The sequence below is a fragment of the Phoca vitulina genome, unplaced genomic scaffold (assembly GCF_004348235.1).
Source record: "Phoca vitulina isolate PV1807 unplaced genomic scaffold, GSC_HSeal_1.0 scaffold104, whole genome shotgun sequence".
Taxonomy (NCBI): Eukaryota; Metazoa; Chordata; class Mammalia; order Carnivora; family Phocidae; genus Phoca; species Phoca vitulina.
This window is the reverse complement of record NW_022589807.1, coordinates 256,971-280,012: the sequence shown is the minus strand read 5'-3', so window position 1 is coordinate 280,012 and position 23,042 is coordinate 256,971. Positions and strand designations below refer to the sequence as shown.

General features: G+C 37.9%; 1 protein-coding gene across 4 annotated transcripts in view; it reads left to right on the top strand.

Moving 5' to 3' along the window:
- Positions 1-23,042, top strand: part of ZNF484 (zinc finger protein 484) — a 44,630-nt gene that overhangs the window by 8,925 nt on the left and 12,663 nt on the right. For all 4 annotated transcript variants that reach the window (XM_032397825.1, XM_032397824.1, XM_032397826.1 and 1 more), the window contains exons 2-4: positions 4,750-4,794; positions 17,821-17,947; positions 18,233-18,325. In XM_032397825.1, the coding sequence (XP_032253716.1) occupies positions 4,780-4,794; positions 17,821-17,947; positions 18,233-18,325 (235 nt within the window). In that variant the 5' untranslated portion in view covers positions 4,750-4,779. The remainder of the gene's footprint in view (positions 1-4,749; positions 4,795-17,820; positions 17,948-18,232; positions 18,326-23,042) is intronic.

Genomic DNA, 23,042 nt, shown 5'->3' with positions numbered 1-23,042 from the left:
CTGAGATCATGACCAGAACCAAAATCAAGAGTCAGAGGCTTAACTGACTGAGCCACCCAGAGGGTTGGAACTTGAAACCCACCCCCTGACTGGAGGTTGAATCAATCACCAATGGCCAGTTATTTAACTGATCATCTGTATGTAATGAAGCTTCCATAAAACTCCAAAAGGATGGAATTTGGAGAGCTCCTGGATTGAACACATAAAGATGCTGGGAGAGTGGAATACCCCTTCCCATATACCTTGCCCTATGCATCTCTTCCATCTGGTTGTTCCTGAGGTATATTCTTTTGTAATAAATTGTTAATCCAGTAAGTCAAATGTTATCCTGAGTTCTGTGAGCTGCTCTAGCAAATTAATGGAACCCAAGCTGGGGTTCCTGGGAACCTCTGATTTACAGCCAGTTGATAAGGTACAGTTAACAACCTGGACTTATGATTGGCATCTGAAGCTGGAGTGGGGGCACTCTTGTGGGACTGAGACCTCAACCTGTGTGATCTGATGGTAACTCCAAGTTGATGATGTCAGAATTGAGTTAAATTGTAAGACACTCAGCTGGTGTTGCAGAATTGCTTAGTGTGGGGATCCCTTTCCCTCCCTGCTTCCAACACATACACACACATTTTGGTGTTCAGAAGTATTGAGAATAGAGGAAAAACACATAGAAGGGCATGGGATTGATTGGTAGAGAGCCAGGACCATTGGGGTAGAGCTGTTGGAGGCTCTGTGATCAGGGACTGTAGAATGAGTGATTTGGGGTCTGTGGGCAGCAGGATGTGGGAACCAGTGATTCTGAGGTGTGAGTAATGACTCCAGGGGAAGATCAGTGTGCAGCAGCTGACATTGGAGCAGATTGAGGAGTGGGAGTGAGGAACTAGGTGATGACTTGAGCGGGCTGTGAAGTCAGATGATCTCTGGTACAGTAATTGCATTCTACATTGATTATTGATATTGCAGTAATAGCAATAGCTAATATTTAACGAGTGTTTATATGCCACACATGGGCTGAGTGCTTTTCAAGTATTATAAGTTTGTTTATCTAAAAAGTATGAAGGTGGGGATGGGGCGCCTGGGTGGCTCAGTCGTTAAGCGTCTGCCTTCAGCTCAGGTCATGATCCCAGGGTCATGGGATCGAGCCCCGCATCAGGCTCTCTGCTCCGCAGGAAGGCTGTTTCTCCTTCTCCCACTCCCCCTGCGTGTGTTCCTTCTCTCGCTGTGTCTCTCTCTGTCAAATAAATAAATAAAATCTTTAAAATAAAATAAAATAAAATAAAATAAAAAAATAAAAAATATGAAGATGGGGAAATTGAGACTGAAGTGAGTTCTCCAAATTATCACAGCTAGAAGATATAAGAGCTGGGATTCAAAAATACATTGATTTGGCTCTGTACTTTTTATTGTTCCCCTGTGTCTCCTGTTGCACACTGTAGGAGGCTCTTGGGAGTACAGCTGAGTGGCTGTCACCATGTGGCACTCTCTCTGCAGGATCCCTTTGTGTTTCCACAGAGCCTTGATGTCAGAGCACTTAGTGAGCCTTCAGAATCTCTTTTTCATACTCCAGCCCACCTTAGCCCAATATTGCTGGTAGTCTTCGGACATTCACCCATCCTTGGGCTCCTAGGAAGATTGGAGTTCTAAGATAAACAGAGGTGAGGCCCAGTGTGAAAATGACAGCCAAGGAGAACTTGCCCACAGGATCCAGCTCATATCCTGCCTCTTTGGGAACACGAGAGCTCCTGTGAAGGGGGAGGGGAGCCTCGGAAGCAGGACTGTTTTTTAGAACTGGGCTTGCTAAAACAAAATATGATCCTTTTGCAATGTGAACAGTGTATGGCTGATGTCATATGCTCCAAATCTGTTTGCTGTAGTGGGAGAGATTTTATTTTTTAGAAGTATTTATTTATTTATGTATTTATTTGTTTGTTTATATTTTGAGAGAGAGCGTGCGCACGTGGATGGCAGGGGCAGAGGAAGAGGTAGGGAGAGAGAATCTTATGCAGGCTCCATGCTCAGCGTGGAGTCTGACACTGGGCTTGATCGCACGACCCTGAGATCATCACCTCAGTGAAAATCAAGAGTGGGATGCTTAACCAGCTGAGCCACCCGGGCGCCTTGAGATTTTTTGTTTTGTTTTGTTTTATTATAGAAAATTTTAAATGTACACAATTTTAAATGTATAGTAGAGAAAATATATAATGAACCCCAAATGCCCATATCACCCAGTCTCAGTAATTATCAACTATTTGCCAGTGTTGTTTCACCTGTTTCTTCCCACTTACTTTGTTTTGACCAGAATATTTTTTTTAAAAGATTTTATTTATTTATTTGAGAGAGAGAGAGAATGAGCAGTGGGGAGGGGCAGAGGTGGAGAGAGAACAAGAGAAGCAGACTCCCTGCTGAGCAGGAATCCCGACATGGGGCTCAATCCCAGGACCCTGAGATCATGACCTGAGCTGAAGGCAGACACTTAACCGACTGAGCCACCCAGGACCCACTTGACCATAATATTTTAAGATAAATCTCAGATTCCATATCATTCCACAAATACTTCAGCATACAGGTCCTGATGTGGACTTTTTTTCTCACAACCACCTAGCCATTACCAATCTAACAGAAGCTCCCTGATAGTAAGTAGCTCCCTCATCTGATACTCTGTAGTCAAGTTTATCTCATTATCCAGAACATGACTTTGTTAACTTTTTACTATAAAAATTTCAAAAGTAGGAAAGCTGAGCAAGTAATATAATAAACCCCCTATATGCCCATTGGTCAGTGGGTGTCAGTGTGATTATTCTAGTTACCACTTCACGCCCAGTCATTTGTCATCTACACCTTCCTTTCCCATATTTTTTCTCTTCTGCTGGATTATTTTGAAGCAAATCTCATACATTGTGGCATTTCACCCATAAATATTTCAATATATAAACCTAAAAGTAAGTATTTTAAATAAAAATAGCCACAATGCTATTATTATACCTTAAAAGATTATAATACATTTATCTTTTTTATTTTTATTTTTTTTTAAAGATTTTATTTATTCATTTGAGACACAGAGATACAGAGAGAGAGAGCATGAGCATGGAGAGAGGCAGAGGGAGGACAAGCAGGCTCCCCGCTGAGCCAGGAGCCCGATGTGGGGCTCGATCCCAGGACCCTGGAATCATGACCTGAGCCGAAGGCAGATGCTTAACCATCTGAGCCACCCAGGCGCCCCGATTATAATACATTTAAAAATACCATTTCATGTAGATTGGATTGGTAGGTGGATTTAGAGGCTTGGCAGATTCAGGTTCCTTTTTTGTTACTGTGGGGCAAGACTGCTTCCTAAGTGGTGGTGTGTACTTCCATCAGGCACACAATATCTGGTTATCTTTTTGTGATGTGAACAGCTGTTGATTGTTTCCTAGATCCACTATTTCATTAGGGGTACAAGATGGACATTTTCACTTCTACCGTTCCTTCATTTATTAGCTGCATATAAAAAGAGGAAGAGGGAAACTCCTTCATGAAGTGTTTGGTTACCCTAGGGTACAGCTATATAGGAAAGACAGCAGAAATGCTTTCTTTACAAGACAAAGTTTCCATTGAAGTTTCCCTTCTAAGAACTGTAAGCAAATGAATGGATAAAGAAGATGTGGTCCATATATACAATGGAATATTACTCAGCCATCAGAAAGGATGAATACCCATCTCTTACATCAACATGGATGGGACTGGAGGAGATTATGCTAAGTGAAATAAGCCAAGCAGAGAAAGTCAATTATCATATGGTTTCACTTATTTGTGGAACATAAGGAATAGCATGGAGGACATTAGGAGAAGGAAGGGAAAAATGAAGTGGGGGGAAATCGGAGGGAGAGATGAACCATGAGGGACTATGGACTCTGAGAAATTTAAACAGGGTTTTGGAGGGGAGCGGGGAGGGGGGATTGGGTAGCCCGGTGGTGGGTATTAAGGAGGGCACTTACTGCATGGAGCACTGGGTGTTATACAAAAACAATGGATCGTGGATCACCACATCAAAAACTAATGATGTATTGTATGGTGACTAACATAACATAATAAAATTTAAAAAAAAAACTGTAAGCAAAGGAGAAAAGTGAAAAAGCTTCAGGCTCCCTCTTTGGTCTTTCCTGTGAATGTTCTCACTGGTTGGGATGGGCTAGTCACAGAAGCTCAGAGCAAACTCATTATATTCTTTAAAAACAGTTACTTTGTTTTTTACTAGCAAATAAGAATATAAAAATTACCTGTAATTTTACCATCACCCAAATAATATATCTGTTAACATGGTAGTATATTTCCTTCCATATAATTTTCTTTTTATGCATGAGTGCACTCATAGATGTGTATATGCGTATATGTGCGCATATGTATGTACACACATATTGTTCAGTGAAAATGGAATCATACTGTTTGGTACATGTTTTTATTTTTACTTGTTAGTTTAACATATTTTTCTACTGTAATTTAATTTTATATAACTTTATGTTCTCAGGATGGCCTGTAAATTATTTAAGCAGTCTTGGGTATCAAGATGTTGTAGCCTTTTTATTTTGTTATTAGCCATGATGTGGTAAAACTCCTGCATTTAAATTTTGTGCAATACAGGATGGTTTTTTTATGATATAGTTCTAGAAATAAGTTTTTGGGTCAGGTGCGTGGATGCTAAATGATATATGTGTCCATGTGTGGGACTCTGGCACACTTCCTTCTCTCATCTGTCTCTCTGTCCATCTCATTTCTCAGATCTCTGCCTCTTTCCCAGAAGAGCCAGAAATGACCAAGTCCCTGGTGAGTTCTTACTTGTTTTTGCTCTATTTATTTGTTGCTTTATTTTCTAGTGGATTTTAGGAAGCATTTAATAATCCATATAGTAAGATGGACAAGCATAAATAAATAAAAATTAAGATCAGGGGGAAAAAAAGAGGTGACTGTTCACTCCGGGTCAAGCTTGGAGTATAGATATATGTGACTTGTGTGGTTTTATACAGCTATGAACTTTGAACTGTGAGATTGTCTCTGATTTTCCTGAAAGACCTAGCAATAATGGAAATGAGATACTGATTTATATTGTTGATAAGTAATTCATTTCACCTGTAGTAAAGATATCCTGGTTCCTGTTGTTTGAGAAAAATTTGGATGGAGACAGAACAGTGTCTTCAACAACACTGTTAGTAGAAGTGCACTGATAGGTTTTCTATTGTTATAAAGCAGTGCTTCTCACACTTGCACATGACTTAAGATTCTGATTTAATAGGGTTGGGATTCCCACAGGATGTCATTTCTGCTTGTCCAAGGACTACCTTATGAAGCAAAGTTTTGAGGTTTTATGATGAACTGGTATTTTGTCAGATGTTTTTTCTGTATCAGTTGATATGGTAATGGGATTTTACTTCTTTAGCCTATTGCTATGATGGATTACAATTGATTGATTTCCTTCTTTTTTTTTTTTTTTTTAAGAATAAAATTTATCGTCTTCTCATGCAGCAGGAGGCCCTGCTGGGTCCTCAGACACCCCCTTCCCCCCACCTACAATTGATTTATTTTCACATCTTGAGCCAGCCTTGTAACCTTCGAATAAACCCCATTTAATTATGGCATATACTTCTTTCTATATATTTGTATTTGTTAATACTTTGTTAAGGATTTTTATATCATATTTATGAGGGATACTGATCTATTTATTTTATTTTATTACTTCTATGTATGGATGAAAGTTCCAACTCCCCTCCCGGCTTTTTCTCACACCACACCTTTGAAGTATGAAAAGGGCATCTCTGTTTAGCTGGGCAAGAATGGGAGTCTAGGCTACTCACTGGGTCTTTGCTGATGGGTTTGGGGTCAGACCCAAAGGTTTTGTTTGTTTTTTTAATTTGTTGTGTCTGGCTGGAGTATGTTTTGCCTAAAAGTTTTCTGCCTTTCTGTCCCTTAGCTAGAGAGAACAAAGACTTTTCTTTGAGCTCTGTTTGTGTGCTCTTGTTGGTGATACTGGGTTGTAGGCTTTTCTAGCACCTGTCAAGACTGTATGAAGCAGTCTTCAGGAACTCATGCTGTGTAGTTCCTTGGTTTCTGAGGTCCCCAGCCAGTTCGACTTTTTTTCTTTAGCCTTATGGGGTCTTCTCATACTTGTTTTATGGATGATGTCTATGGTTTCTAGATGTACTTAGTAGGGTGAGAAGAGACAAGTGCATCTATTCCCATCTTTCCAGGAATGGAAGTCAGTTCACTGATTTTTTTTTTTTTTAAGGAGGACTTATTTTATATTAAGCATGTTCTTATATATATTTTTTCAAATATATTTACCTCTTTGTTCTTTGCATTTTAACTTTTAAAAGTAAATATTTCATTTGGAATATCATGAAAGTTACACTTATATTTACTCACATAGTTTTTTGAGGCTCCATAGAACTTTGCTTAGCTCTCAAATTCCAGCTCTTCGAAGGTAATCACCGTGAACTCAATTGAACTGCTTGTTTTAGTATTGACTTTCATATGTCTAAGTAATGTTTATATTGGTACCTCTTAGCTTTCAGCTTTAGGCAGTATCTACTGACTTAATACCATGGAAAACAAGGATTTAACTCTCTTTGAAACACTTAGGCCCTCAACACTCACATGCATATTTCTTATGTCTCCTTATGATAGGAATATTATAGTTTTGGGTAAATCAATAGGCTGTATATATTATGAGGATTATTTTAATTATATTCACAGCTGAACCATTTACTTTACCTTTTGTGCACTACTTTTTGTTTTACCTGCAATCAGTAATTGTTTGGTTTAATCATTTGTTTCATTTTCTGTGTGTGTGTGTGTGTGTACATTGTGATTATATAGCAGTTAATGCCATAAATTTTCCCAGGTATAGAAATATCTTTTCAGTATGTTAAGATATATTAGGTAATAACAGTAACGATAATCACAAGCCTTATTATAGTGCTTGCTATTTGCCAGGCACTGTGAGCACCCTCTCTATTAACTAATTTAATTACAACCCCTATGAGGTATCTATAATCATCCTCACCTTATGGAGGAGGAAACAGATCCACAGAAAGGGTAATTAACTTGCCCAAGATTGTACCACTAGTAAGTATTGAAGCCAGGTGTAAGCCCAGGTAATTTGGCTTTAGAATATAGACTCTTAATTTCATCTCTAAAGAAACTTCTCTCATGGTCTTTGACCTGACCTGCTCGCAGTGTTCTCTGTACTGACTTGGGGTCTCCCTTTGGCATAGTGCTAGAAATTCCTTTCATGTCCCTCAAGCGTTGGATCTCTTTGTTTTAGGCTCTTTCTTGATTTATGCTTTCATTTTTATTTTATTTTATTTTTTAAAGATTTTATTTATTTGACAGAGAGAGACACAACGAGAGAGGGAACACAAGCAGGGGAAGTGGGAGAGGGAGAAGCAGGCTTCCCACAGAGCAGGGAGCCCAATGCGGGGCTCAATCCCAGGACCCTGGGATCATGACCTGAGCCGAAGGCAGACGCTTAACGACTGAGCCACCCAGGCGCCCCTTATGCTTTCATTTTTAGAACCTATCATACAGTAGCTCTCTATAAAGTGTGTGTAGGAAGTGAATTTTTTGAGACCTTGCATATCTGGAAATGTCTTTATTTTTATAGCTTGGTTGGGTGTAAATTCTAGATTGTAAATAATTTTTACTTTTACCATCTCGTTTTCTCTTACTAGATATGGTAATAAGCCATTGTTTTTACTTTTACTATCTCATTTTCTCTTACTAGATGTGGTAATAAGAATAATTGCCCCCAAGATGTCCACATCCGAATCCCTGGAAAGTGTGGGTATGTTACCTCATGTGGCAGAAAGGACTTTGCAGATGTGGCTAAATTAAGGATCTTGAGGTAGGGAGATTACACTGGGTTATCTGGGTGGACCCAGTGTAATCACATGGATCCTTGTAAGTGAAAGAGGGAGGCAGGAATCAGGGAGAGATTTGAAGATGCCATTCTGCTGGCTTTGAAGATAGAGGAAGGGGCCATGAGCTTCTAGAAGGTGTGTAGGTCAAGGAAATGAATTCTCCCTTTGAGCCTCCAGGAGGAATATAGCCCTGCTAACATCTTGATTTTAGCCCAGTTGAAAATCTGACCTTCAGAACCATTAAGATAATAAATTTGTGTTGTTTTAACTTTGTGGTAAATTTGTTACAGCAGCGATAAGAAACCATTACAGATTTTAGTACCTGGAAGTGGGGTGCTACTGTAATAAATACCTAAAAATGTGGAAGTAGATTTGGAATTCAGTAGTGGGTAGAAACTGTAAGAATTCTGAAGAACACAATAGCAAGAGCCTAGATTTCCTTGAACAGACTGGTAGTAGAAATATGGTTGTTAACCACTCTGCTAGAGGACTCAGAAAGAGGTGAGGAGCACAGTAGGAAAAATCTATGTTGTTTTAGAGAATACCTAAATTGTTATAAACAAAATCTTGATAGAAACGGTTATTAAAGGTACTGCTGGTGATGACTAGAAGGAAATGAGGAGCATGTTACTGGAAACCGGAGGAAAGGGTACCCTGTTGTGCATCGGCAGAAAGCCCAGATGAAGTTTGTCCTGTAGTTATGTGGAAAACAGATTTGTCAGTGATGAACGTGGATTTTTCTCGGAGGAGATTTCCAAGCAAAGAGTTGAAGATGTAACCAAGTTTCTTCTTCCTGATTATAGTGAAATGTAACAGTTGAGATGGATTGAGGGACAGCTGTTAAGCAAAAAGGAACCAGACTTGATGACTTGGGGAATTTTTAGGCTATCAAGATTTCAAAAGGTACCAAAATTAGTTTCACTGTCAGGAAAGCTCTTGAGAGAAAGCCAAGGGTGTGGATAAATGTTTTGTGTATTTTTTTAGGTTTTTAGGTAATTAGCAGAAGAAATAGGGTGGAATGCAAGTACTCCATTTTTTAAGAACCAGATGTCTCAATCTTGGCTTTTATTTTTTTTTATTGAAGTACAGTTGATACACAATATTAGATTGGTTTCAGCTGTACAACACAGTGATTCGACAAGTCTATACATTATGCTATGCTTACCACAAATGTAGCTACCATCTGTCACCATACAAAGCTGTCACAATACCATTGACTCTATTCCCTATGCTGTACCTTTCATCCTCATGACTTACTCATTCCATAACTGGAAGTGTGTACATCCCATCCCCTTCACCCATTCTACCCATATCCCCTGGCAACCATCAGTTTGTTCTCTGTATTTATGGGTTTGTTTCTACTTTGTTTTGTTTTTTAGATTGCACATGTAAGTGAAACTGTATGGTATTTGTCTTTCTCTGACTTGTTTCACTCAGCACAATACCCTGTAGGTCCATCCATGTTGTCACAAATGGCAAGATCTTACTCTTTTTTATGTCTGAGTGATACTCAGTGATTCCACTGTATATATACATACCACATCTTTATTTAAAAAATTATTTTATTTTATTTATTTAACAGAGACACAGCAAGAGGGAACACAAGCAGGGGGAGTGGGAGAGGGAGAAGCAGGCTTCCTGCAGAGCAGGGAGTCTGACGTGGGTCTTGATCCAGAACCCTGGGACCATGACCTGAGCCGAAGGCAGACGCTTAACGACTGAGCCACCCAGGCGCCCCTATTTAAAATTTCTTTTAAAGATTTATTCATTTATTTTATAGAGAGAAAGAGCATGTGCGAGCAGGGGGAGGGGCAGAAGTAGAGGGAGCGGGAGAATCCCAAGAAGACTCCCCGCTGAGCATGGAGTGTAACATGGGGCTCCATCTCATGATCCTGAGATCATGACCCAAGCTGAAACCAAGATTTGGAAGCTCAACATCTTTATTCATTCATTTATCGATGTGGACACTGGGGTTGTTTCTGTAACTTGGCTATTGTAAATAATGCTGCAATAAACATAGGGGTGCATATATCTTTCTGAATTAGTGTTTCCGTTTTCTTTGGGTAAATGCTCAGTAGTGGGTGACTGGATTATATGGTATTCCTATTTTTATCTTTTTTGAGGAACCTCCATACTGTTTTCCAGAGTGGCTGCACAGTTTGCATTCCCACCAACAGTGCACATCCTCATCAACACTTCTTATTTCTTGTCTTTTTGTGTTTTTTTTTGTTGTTTTGTTGTTTTTTTAAGATTTTATTTATTTATTTGACAGAGACAGTGAGAGCAGGAACACGAACAGGGGTAGTGGGAGAGGGAGAAGCAGGCTCCCCACTGAGCAGGGAGCCTGATGTGGGGCTCGATCCCAGGACTCTGGGATCATGACCTGAGCTGAAGGCAGACGCTTAATGACTGAGCCACCCAGGCGCCCCTTGTCTTTTTGAAAGTAGCCATTCTGACAGGTGTGAGGTGATATGTCATTATGGTTTTGTTTACATTTCCCTGATGATTAGTTATGTTGAGCATTTTTGTGTGTGTCTGTTGACTATCTGTATGTCTTTTTTGGAAAAATGTCTGTTTAGGTCCTCTATTTTTAATCAAATTACTTGTTTTTTTTGGTGTTGAGTTGTATAAGTTCTTTATATAGTACGGATATTAACCCTTTATTGGATATACCATTTGCAAATACCTTCTCCCACTCAGTAGGTTACCTTTTCATTTTGTTGATTGTTTCCTTCACTGTGCAGAAGTTTTTTATTTTGTTGTAGTCCTAATAGTTTATTTTTGCTTTTGTTTCCTTTGCCTAAGGAGACATATCTAAAAAAGTGTTGCTAAGGCCAATGTCAAAGAGATTATTGCCTATGTTCTCTTCTAGGAGTTTCATGGTTTAAGGTCTCATGTTTAGGTCTTTAATCCATTTTGAATTTATTTTTGGGTATGGTGTAAGAAAGTGGTCCAGTTGCAGGTTTCAAGTGGTCCAGTTTTCCTGTTTTTCCAGCACCATTTATTGAAGAGACTGGCTTTTCCCCATTGTACATTCTTGTCTGTTTTGTTGTAGATTAATTGACCATGTAATTATGCATGGGTTTATTTCTGGGCTCTCTATTCTGTTTCATTGATCTAGGTGTCTATTTTTTGTGCTAGTACTATACTGTTTTGATTACTATAGCTTTGTAGTATCTCTTAAAATATTAGATTGTGATACCTCCAGCTTTATTCTTTGATTGCTTTTGCTATTCAGGGTCTTTTGTGGTTCCATAAAAATTTTTAGTATTATTCTAGTTCTGTGAAAAATACTATTGGCATCTTTATAGGAATTACATTGAATCTATAGATTGCTTTGGGTAGTATGGAATATTAACAGTATTAATTCTTCCAATCCGTAAGCATGGTATGTCTTTCCATTTGTTTGTGGTCTTCAGTTTCTTTCTTTCATCAATGTTATATAGTTTTCAGGGTACAGGTCTTTCACTTCTTTTGTTGTTTATTCCTAGGCATTTTATTCTTTATGATGCAATTGTAATTGGAATTGTTTTCTTAATTTCTCTTTCTGATAGTTTGTTGTTAATGTATAGAAACATAACTAATATCTGTATTTTTTGGTATATTTTGTATCTGCGAATTTACTGAATTTATTTATTTCTAATATTATTTTGGTGGAGTCTTTAGGGTTTTCTATGTATAGTACCATGTCATCTGCAAATAGTGACAGTTTTACTTCTTCCTTATCAATTTGGATGCCTTTTTTTTTTCCTTTCTGATTGCTGTGTCCTGGACTTCCAGTATTATGTTGAATGGAATTGGTGAGAGTGGACATCCTTGTCTTGCCCGTGATGTTAGAGGAAAGGCTGTCAGTTTTTCACCATTGAGTACATTAGCTGTGGGTTTGTCATTTATGGCCTTTATTATATTGAGATGTGTTCCCTTTAAACCTGCTTCGTTGAAATTTTTTTTTCATGAACAGGTGTTAAATTTTGTCAGATGCTTTTTCTGCATCACTGAGATGACTATATGATTTTTTACCTTTCATTTTGTTATGTGGTATATAACAGACAAAAATCTGGGACCAGATGACTTCACAGGTGAATTCTAGCAAACATTTAAAGGAGAGTAAATACTTAATCTTCTCAAACTATACCAAAAAACAGAAGAGGAAGGAAAGCTTCCGAATACATTCTAAAAGGCCAGCATTACCCTGCTATTAAAACCAAAGACACTACAAAAAGGAAAACTTTAGGCCAATATCCCCAATGAACATAGACGCAAAAATCCTCAGCAAAATATTAGCAAGCTGTGTTCAAGAATACATTAAAGGGATCATTCACCATGATCAAGTGGGATTTATTCAATCTTTGCTTTATCTTGAATGTTTAGTCCATTTACATTTAATGTAATGGCTGATATACTTGCATTTATATATACTATCTTATTATTAGTTTTATATTTGAACCATCTATTTAATATTATTTTCCCATTCCTTTCTTGATCTTTTAGATTATTCAAAATTTTATTTTTTCCTTTGTTAACTTGCTCATTATACATTCTTTTATTTGTTACCATAGATATTATAATATTCATCTTTAACTCATTATTATTTCTACCCCTTTCTCATAATTCTGGGATACTAAGTCACCTTAATTCCATTTACCATCCCTCACTTTTGCATTATTATTTTCATGCATTTAAATTCTACAATATTTTAAACATTGCTAGATATTACTGTTACTGTTTTTTATAGTCTATATTTGCAGTTTTTTGTTTTTTTTTTTTTTTATATTTGCAGTTTTATAAAGTTGGATTTGAGGGGCTTCTTGAATCTTTGGGTTGATGTCATTCACTAATACTTCTCAAATATTGCTTCTGCCCCACACTCCCCCTCAATCTTCTCAGACTACAATATGTTATTCTTTTTCACTGTGTCATGTATGTGACACATGTCACATGATCTTGTGTTTATTTTCGTTAAAAAAAAAAAAATCTCTGCTTCACATGCAGAAGAATGAAACTCGACCATTCTCTAACACCATTCACAAAGATAAACTCAAAGTGGATGAAAGACCTCAATGTGAGACAGGAATCCATCAAAATCCTAGAGGAGAACATAGGCAGTAACCTCTTTGACATCGGCCACAGCAACTTCTTTCAAGATACATCTCCAAAAGCTAGTGAAACAAAAGCAAAAATGAACTTTTGGGACTTCATCAAGATAAAAAGCTTCTGCACAGCAAAGGAAACAGTCAACAAAACAAAGAGGCAACCCACAGAATGGGAGAAGATATTTGCAAATGACACTACAGATAAAGGGCTGGTATCCAAAATCTATAAAGAACTCCTCAAACTCAACACCCAAAAAACAAATAATCAAGTCAAAAAGTGGGCAGGTGAACAGACACTTCTCTGAAGAAGACATACAAATGGCTAACAGACACATGAAAAAATGTTCATCATCATTAGCCATCAGGAAAATCCAAATCAAAACCACACTGACATCTGCTAAATTCTAGGGCTATAGAATGGCAAAAATGTTAGAATGGCAAAAATGGACAGGGAAAGAAACAACAAATGTTGGAGAGGTTGTGGAGAAAGGGGAACCCTCTTACACTGTTGGTGGGAATGCAAGTTGGTACAGCCACTTTGGAAAACAGTGTGGAGGTTCCTCAAAAATTTAAAAATAGAGCTACCCTATGACCCAGCAATTGCACTCCTGGGTATTTACCCCAAAGACACAGATGTAGTGAAAAGAAGGGCCATATGCACCCCAATGTTCATAGCAGCAATGTCCGCAATAGCCAAACTGTGGAAAGAGCCGAGATGCCCTTCAACAGATGAATGGATAAAGAAGATGTGGTCCATATATACAATGGAATATTACTCAGCCATCAGAAAAGATGAATACCCAACTTTTACATCAACATGGATGGGACTGGAGGAGATTATGCTAAGTGAAATAAGTCAAGCAGAGAAAGTCAATTATCATATGGTTTCACTTATTTGTGGAACATAAGGAATAACATGGAGGACATTAAGAGAAGGAAGGGAAAAATGGGTGGGGGGAATCGGAGGGAGAGATGAACCATGAGAGACTATGGACCTGAGAAACAAACAGGGTTTTAGAGGGGAGGGGGGAGGGGGGATTGGTTAGCCCGGTGATGGGTATTAAGGAGGGCATGTACTGCATGGAGCACTGGGTGTTATACGAAAACAATGGATCGTGGATCACTACATCAAAAACTAATAATGTATTGTATGGTGACTAACATAACATAATAAAATTAAAAAAAAAAATCTGTGCTTCAGTTTGGATATTTTCCATTTTCTTGTCTACTATTTCAGTAATTCTGCATTCCTCTGTTAAACCTATCTCAGTTCTTGACTTAAGAGATTAAATGTTTTAACTTTTGAATTTTTATTTGATTCTTTAATTCCTAATTCTCTAATGAAATTCTCCATCTTTTCATCTAACTCCAGTTCCCTGTAAGACTATTTCTATTGAATATTTTTTCATCTGATTTTGGGTATTTGGACCTATCTTTTGGTATGCATAGGAATTTGTGCATACGTGTGTGTGTGTGTGTGTGTGTGTGTGTGTGTGTGTGTGTGAGACAGTATATGAAGCATTGTAGAGGATCTGGATGATGGTATCTCTCTCAACAGAGGATTCATCTCTCCCTTTGCACCTTTATGCAGTCAGGCATAGTGTTTGATCAAGGCTGAGTTAAAGCCCTAAGACTTAATCAACCTCTGGTTCACTCTGGCCATCCAGGATTTTCTGCTGAGAGCCCAGTTTGTCCTTTGTGGACCCTCCTCCTGGTAGATGCCCAACTCTGTTTTCTTCCCAGACTACTGAAATTTTGCTTTGCTTTCATACCCTATCTGGTTAAGTTTTTAGTCTTTTGCCCATATAGCCCTAGAATTTAGCAGATGTCCTGAGGGGAAAACTGGCTGTGTGTTTGAGTCCTGGTTTCTCTATCATCCAGCTACAGCCTTCTACTGGTTCAAAGCTGGATTCTACCTTTGCCAACACTTAGAATTGGTAAATATTTCCAGTGTAAAAGTAGCTACATACATCAGCTTAAATCTTCAATGTTCTCTCCAGAGTCTTAACCCTTAACAACTTTCCTGTACTTTGAAACAGATGATTTCAGTATTTCATATGGCATTTATAGTTATTCTTGGAAGAAACACTGGACTGCCACAAGCTATTATATCCCATCTGGAAATGTCAGTGCCTCAAAAGAGTCCTTTTGGGGGCACCTGGGTGGCTCAGTCATTAAGCGTCTGCCTTCAGCTCAGGTCATGATCCCAGGGTCCTGGGATTGAGCCCCGCATCAGGCTCCCTGCTCCGCGGGAAGCCTGCTTCTCCCTCTCGCACTCCCCCTGCTTGTGTTCCCTCTCTCACTGTGTCTCTCTCTGTCAAATAAATAAAATATTTTAAAAAAAAGAGTCCTTTCTACACCATATATTTCATCCATTTAAAGTATATATTCAACATAATAAAATTAAAAAATAAATAAATAAAGTATACATTCATTGGTTTTTAGTATATTCACAGAGTTGTGTAACCAGTATCAGTTTTAGAACATTTTCTTTAACCCTCTCCCTCCAAACTTACACCTTTTTGCTGTCACCCCCTAATCCTTCCATTCCTCCTAGCCCTAGGCAATCAGTAATCTTCTTTCTGTAACAATAAGTTCTCCTGTTCTGAACATTTTATATTAATGGAATCATTCAATATCTGGCCTTTTGTGACTGACTTCTTTTACTTAGCATAATGTTTTCAAGATTCATCCACATTGTAGCATGTATCAGTACTTTATTCCTTTTTATGGCTGAATAACGTATTGTATGGATATAGCACATTTTTTAAACCATTATTAGTTCACAGACATTTAGGTTGTTTCTATTTTTGAATATTAGGAATAATGCTACTATAAACATTCATGTGCAATTTTTATGTGGACAAATGTTTTCATTTCTTTTGGGTATATACCTAGAAGTGGACCTCTTGGGTCATGTTGTAACTCTATGTTTAACTTTTTGAGGAATTGCCACTGTTTCACAAAGTGGCTGTAACATTTTCACCATCACCACATGAGGATTCCAATTTTTCCACTTCCTCACTAATGTTTATTATTATCTTTTTTATTGAAGCCATCCTAGTGGGCATATTTCCCTGATGACAAATAATATTGAGCATCTTTTTTATTATAGTCATCTCAGTGAATTTGAAGGGGTATTTTCTTTTCTTTTTAAAGATTTTATTTATTTATTTGAGAGAGAGAGAGCAAGAGAGAGCACGAGCAGGGTGAAGGGCAGAGAGAGAAGCAGACTCCCCTCTGAGCAGGGAGCCCGATGTAGGACTCGATCCTGGGACTCTGGGATCATGACTCGAGCCGAAGGCAGACGGCCAACTGACTGAGCCACCTAGGCGCCTGAAGGGGTATTTTCTATGTGACCTTATGACTAAAGATATTGAGGATCTTTTCATATGCTTTTGGCCATTTGTTTATCTTTGAAGAAATGTATATTCAGATCCTTTACCCATTTTAATTGGATTATTATTTTTTATTCAGTTATAAGAGGTTTTTTTTTTTTTTTAAGATCTTATTTATTTATTTGACAGAGAGAGACACAGCGAGAGAGGAAACACAAGCAGGGGGGAGTGGGAGAGGGAGAAGCAGGCTTCCCACCAAGCAGGGAGCCCAGTGCGGGGCTCAATCCCAGGACCCCGGGATCATGACCGGAGCCGAAGGCAGACGCTTAACGACTGAGCCACCCATGCGCCCGAGTTATAAGAGTTCTTTATGTAGTCTAGATACAAGTCCCTTATTGGACATATAATTTGCAAAAATTTTATCCCAATTTTTGGGTTGTCTTTTCACTTTTTTTTTTAAAGATTTTATTTATTTATTTGTCAGAGAGAGAGCAAGAGCGCATAAGCAGGGGGGGCAGTGAGCAGAGGGAGAAGCTGGCTCCCCACTGAGCAAGGAGCCCAATGTGGGACTTGATCCCAGGACCCTGGGATCATGACCTGAGCTGAAGGCAGACGCTTAACCAACTGAGCCACCCAGGCTTCCCATCTTTTCACTTTTTTGATGATATCCTTCTAAGCACAATTAATTAAGTCCAGTTTATCTATTTTTTTTTCTTTAGTTGCTTGTGCTTTTGATTTTATGCCTAAGGAATCATTGCCAAATCCAGTGTCACAAAGATTTACCTTTTAGTTAAATGTAAATTTGGCTAAATATAAGAACATTGGGCCTTTGATCCACTTTGAGCTAATTTTTTTATATGGTGTGAAGTAGGGTTTCAACTTCATCCCTTTACCTGTGGATATCTACTTGTCCCAGCACTATTTGTTGAAAAACTTTTTTTTTCCATTTTAAATTGTTTTGACACCTGTGTTGAATATTAATTGACTATAAATATGAGGGTTTATTTCTGGATTCTCAGTTACATTCCATTGACCTATATGTCTCTCTTTATGCTAGTACCACACTGTTTTGGGGGGTAAAAAAGCCTTTTTTTAATCATCTTTTTAAAAGAAAGAATGGACTTATTCAGTGGACTGGTAAGTGCAAAATGAATGGCAGAATATAGTTTATTTCTTACGTGAAGCGTTAGTGACATGGCATAGAAAAGAATGCACAAATCGTATGTTTACAGTTTTATGAATTAATCAGCTTATTTCTTTGAAACTAGTACACCAATAAAAACAAGACCGAAACTACTCAGAATATCATCAGTAGCATAGAAAGAATGGCATGATATTTTTAATAAGATTTATTTTTTCCTTCAAAATAATAATGTAAGATATTGGTATTTAGTGAGAACCTTATATGTAGTAGCATATTAAAAATTATTAAAAGTAAGTTCCTAAATATCTTGTTCCCATTCTTCAATCCTCATACTTCACATTGAATAAGACTGTGTTTTTCAGGGATCAGTGTCATTCAAGGATGTAACAGTAGACTTCAGCAGGGAGGAGTGGCAACAACTGGACCTTGCCCAGAAAAGCCTGTACAGGGATGTAATGCTGGAAAACTATTTCAACTTGATCTCAGTGGGTAAGTACAGCTCCACTGGGGGTAAGGCTGTACCTGTTTGAGTATATTTTCATTCTCAGTGGAATTTTTTAAATCTGTGGGATTTCTGAGGTATGTGGGAGTTCTAAAGACTGCAGGACATCTGAAGTGTGTACTAGTTTTGTCCTTATTTTGTTCTGTGTTATTAATTATCCCTTTGGGGTATAATGAATATACTTCTCTCTGCATGAACTTTTCTGGAAAGTAAATGGAATGCTTCATTGAATGGCCTCTGAAACCAAGTCTTCTATCATTTCCTGTTAATAGGGTGTCAAGTTCCCAAAGCAGAAGTCATCTTCAGTTTGGAGCAAGAAGAGCCATGTCTGCTGGATGGTGAAATCTCAAGCCACAGCTGTCTCGGTGAGTAGAGAACAAGGGCATGGGAGACAGCATGAGTGAACTGGAGTTGTACTGGCAGAGGCTGGCAGCTGTGAATGACACTTCTGTAATACTCTGCACTTCTGGAACTGCATGGGTGGAGTTGGTATAGTCCCCTTGGACATCTGAAAGCCATCTCCACTTAAGGCCTCTTCCCGTATCAGAATCTTTGTCTTTGCTTGGGGCGCCTGGGTGGCTCAGGGGCACCTGGGTGGCTCAGTTGGTTATGCGACTGCCTCCGGCTCAGGTCATGATCCTGGAGTCCTGGGATCGAGTCCCGCATCGGGCTCCCTGCTCAGCGGGGAGTCTGCTTCTCCCTCTGACCCTCCCCCCTCTCATGTACACTCTCTCTTTCTCACTCTCTCAAATAAATAAATAAATAAATCTTTAGAATCTTTGTCTTTGCTTGACTTTCTAGGTGGGAATGTGCTATGATTACTGGTACTTTGGATCTAGGATCCTGCTTTATGGTTTTTCTCCCTTTCTCTAGCATTTTTATTCTTTTTACCTCCATCACATCAAGGTCTTAAATCCTTTTCTTACACATTCAGAAACTCATTGATTTACCTTTTTAAAAAATTACTGTGGGACACATTCCTGAGGGTTTCTTTTCATTTTCCCTCTTTCCCCTTAGTGCTTCAGAATTGTCATTTAGAGATGGCCTTCCTTTATTATGTCCCATGCCTTTCCTCCAACCGTCAACTTTGAGGGTACCATCACTACATTTGGGGGACAGCTTTTTGCTGTATGTGACAGAAGTAGTTATGTTTCCTGACATTTTCTTTTTACTTGGCTAGTGTAACACAACACTGACTTGATCTTTCTAACTAATTTACTTATTTTGACATTTTACAAAAAGTTTTTGTACTTTGTTTACAGGAAATTGAGTTAATTATATTCCTTAGTTGTTAATTAATATCATTATCAATATGTTTACCCTGCGCCCCAATTTTATTTTTTTAGATCTCTCTTTTAATTCTCACTCCTCATATTTATTTTTATCCTTAGAGTTAACTGCTCTAATGTAGTTGATATGTTTGCTATCTGTCCTTGAATTTATAGGGTATTTGTAAAATTTAAATTGTTGGTATTTTTAATTTGTAGAAATGGCATGGTGCTATATGTCCTACTCAGGTTCTTATTTTTTTCTATTAGCACTAAATTGGTTCATGTTGCAATGTGGTTTTCTAGAAAAGTTCATTGCTTCTACTGATGCATAGCATTCCATACTGTGAATATATACCACATTTTACTTGTCCAGCTTCCCACTACTACAATTAATACTTCAGTAAATTTCTTCATGAACTATTCTTTGGGAATGAGAATTTCTTTGGGAAGAGTAATGGGATCGCCTTATCATTGGGTTATAATATTCTGTTTGATGAAGTATGACCACATTATTTTCTACAATCCCAAGTGTACAAAGACATCAGTTTCTCTACAGCCCTGCGCCTATTTCTAATAATTTCTAATAATTTGGCCAATCCAATGGATTGTAATTTCTAATTACTGCTTTAATTTGTGCTTCTCTAATAAAATATTTTGAACATCTCATCATGTATCTTATAATAGATTCTGACTTCATTACTCTTCCCAGTTTTATTGAGAAATAACTGACATATATCACTGTATAAATTTAAGGCATACAACATGATGGTTTGATATGTATATACTGTGAAATGATTACCACCATAGGTTCAGATAAAATCCATCTTCTCATATGGATACGATAAAAAAAAAAGAAAGGGAAAATTGTTTTTTCTTTGTGATGAGAACTCAGGATCTACTCTCTTAACAACTTTTCTATATACTGTACAGCAGTGTTAGCTCTAGTCACCAGGCTGTGCTTCACATTCCAATACTTAGAACTGGAAGTTTGTATCTTTTGACCACCTTCTTCTGGTTCCTCTCCCCGACCCTCTGCCTCTGGTAACCACAAGTCTGATCTCCTCTTCTATGAATTTGTTTTTTTTTTTAGATTCCACATGTAAGTGAGATTATGTAGTATTTGTCTTTCTCTGACTTATCTCACTTAGAATTATGCTTTCAGGTCCCATCCATGTTGTTGCAAATGGTAAGATTTCCTCATTTTTTTATGGCTAAATAATATTCCATTGTATATATACACTACAACTTTATCCATTCATTCACTGATGGACACTTAGGTTGTTTGCATGTCTTGACTATTATAAATATTACTACAATGACTGGGGTTGCAGATATCTTTTCGAATTAGTGTTTTTGTTTGCTTTGGATATATTCCCAGAAGTGGAATTGCTGGATCATATGGTAGTTCTGTTTTTAATTTTGATGATCCTCTCTACTGTTTTGCATAGTGGCTACTCCAGTTTACAATCCCACCAAAGGTACATGAGGATTCCCTTTTCTCCACATCCATGCCAGCATTTGCTATCTCTTGTCTTTTTAATGATGGAAATTTCTAACAGGCATGAGGTGATGTCTCTTTGTGGTTTTAATTCACATTCCTCTGATGATGATTGAGCATCTTTTCATATACCAGTCAGCCTTTCATGTATCTACTTTGGAGAATATCCATTCAGGTCCTTTGCCCATTTATTTTCTGATTTAGATAATATTTATTTTTTTTAAGATTGTATTTAAATTCCAATAGTTAACACATAGTGTCTTATTAGTTTCAATATATTGATTCAACATTTACATACAACACCTGGTGCTCACCACAGGACCACTCCTTAATCACCAGCACCTATTTCCCTGTCCCTTCACCCACTGCCCTTCTGGTAACCATCAGTGTGTTCTCTACAGTTTTTTGTTTTGTTTTGTTTTTTTAAGATTTTATTTATTTGGGGGGGGCATGCATGAGAGAGCATGAGCAGGGGGGAGGGAGGGGGGGAGGGAGACACAGCCTCCCCGCTGAGCAGGGAGCCCGATGCAGGACTCAATCCCAGGACCCTGGGATCACAACCCAAGCTGAAGGCAGATGCTTAAACAGCTGAGCCACCCAGGCACCCAGTGTGTTCTCTCTGTTTCTTGGTTTGCCTCTCTCTCTTTTTTTTCCCCCTTGGCTCATTTGCTTTTTAAATTCCACATATGAGTGAAATCATATGGTATTTGTCTTTCTCTGACTGATTTATACTATCTCCATACAGGTCGTTGCAAATGCCTTTGCCCATCCCCCCCCCCCCAGTTTTTATTTAAATACCAATTAGCTAATATACAATGTAACATTAATTTCAGGTGTACAATGTAGTGATTCAACACTTCCATACAAGTGCTCATCACAAGTGCCCTCCTTAATCCCCATCACACCATCTGACCCATCCCCTCACTCACCTCCCATCCAGTAACCACCAGTATGTTCTTTATAGTTAAGAGTTTGTTTCTTGGTTTGCCTCTCTTTTTTTCTCTCCTATGTTCATTTGTTTTATTTCTTAAATTCCATATACAAATGGAATCATATGGTATTTGTCTTTCTCTGACTGACTTATTTCACTTAGCATAATACTCTCTAGCTCCATCCATGTCATTGCAAATGGTAAGATTTCATTCTTTTTATGGCTGAGTAATACTCCATTATATACACCCCATATCTTCTTTTGTTCTTTATCCATTCATCAGTCGATGGACATTTGGGCTTTTTCCATACTTTGGCTGTTGTTGATCATTTTTGTGTCCTTTGGGTAAATACCTAGTAGTGTAATTGCTGGATCATAGGGTAGTTCTATTTTCACCATTTTGAGGAACCTCCATACTGTTTTCCACAATGGCTACACCACTTTGCATTCCCACCAACAATGTAACAGGGTTACCTTTTCTCCACATCCTCGCCAACACCTGTTCTTCCTTGTGTTGTTGACTTTAGCTATTCTGACTGGTGTGAGGTATGGTATCTCATTGTAGGTTTGATTTGTATTTCCCTGATAATGAGTGATGTTGAGCATATTTTCATGTGTCTGTTAGCCATCTATAATTCTTCTTTGGAAAAATGTCTATTCATGTCTTCTGCCCATTTTTTTCCCCACTGGATTATTTGGTTTTTGGGTGTTAAGTTTTATAAGTTCTTTATATATTTTGGATACTAACCCTTTATCAGTTACGTCAATTGTAAATATCTTCTCCCATTCCATAGGTTCCCTTTTAGTTTTGTTGACTGTTTCCTACACTGTGCAGAAGCTTTTTATTTTGATTAAGTCCCAATAGTTTATTTTGCTTTTGTTTCCCTTGCCTCAAGAAACATATCTAGTAAGAAATTGTTATGGCCTATGTCAAAGAGGTAGGATTTTTATGGTTTCCTGTCTCACATTTAGCTCTTTAATCCATTTTGAATTTATTTTTATGTATGGTATAAGTAAGTGGTCCAGTTTCATTCTTTTGCATGTTGCTGTCCAGTTTTCCCAACCCCATTTGTTGAAGAGACTTTTTTCCATTGGATATTCTTTTCTGCTTTGTCAAAGATTAATTAACCATATATTTGTGGGTTCATTCCTGGGTTTTCTCTTCTATTCCATTGATCTGTGTGTCTGTTTCTGTGCCAGTACAATACTGTCTTGATCACTACAGCTTTGTAATATTACTTGAAGTCCAGAATTGTGATGACTTTAGCTTTGCTTTGCTTTTTCAAGATTGCTTTGGCTATTCAGGGTCTTTTGTAGTTTCATACAAATTTTAGGATTGTTATAGCTCTGTGAAAAATGCTGTTGGTATTTTGATAGGGATT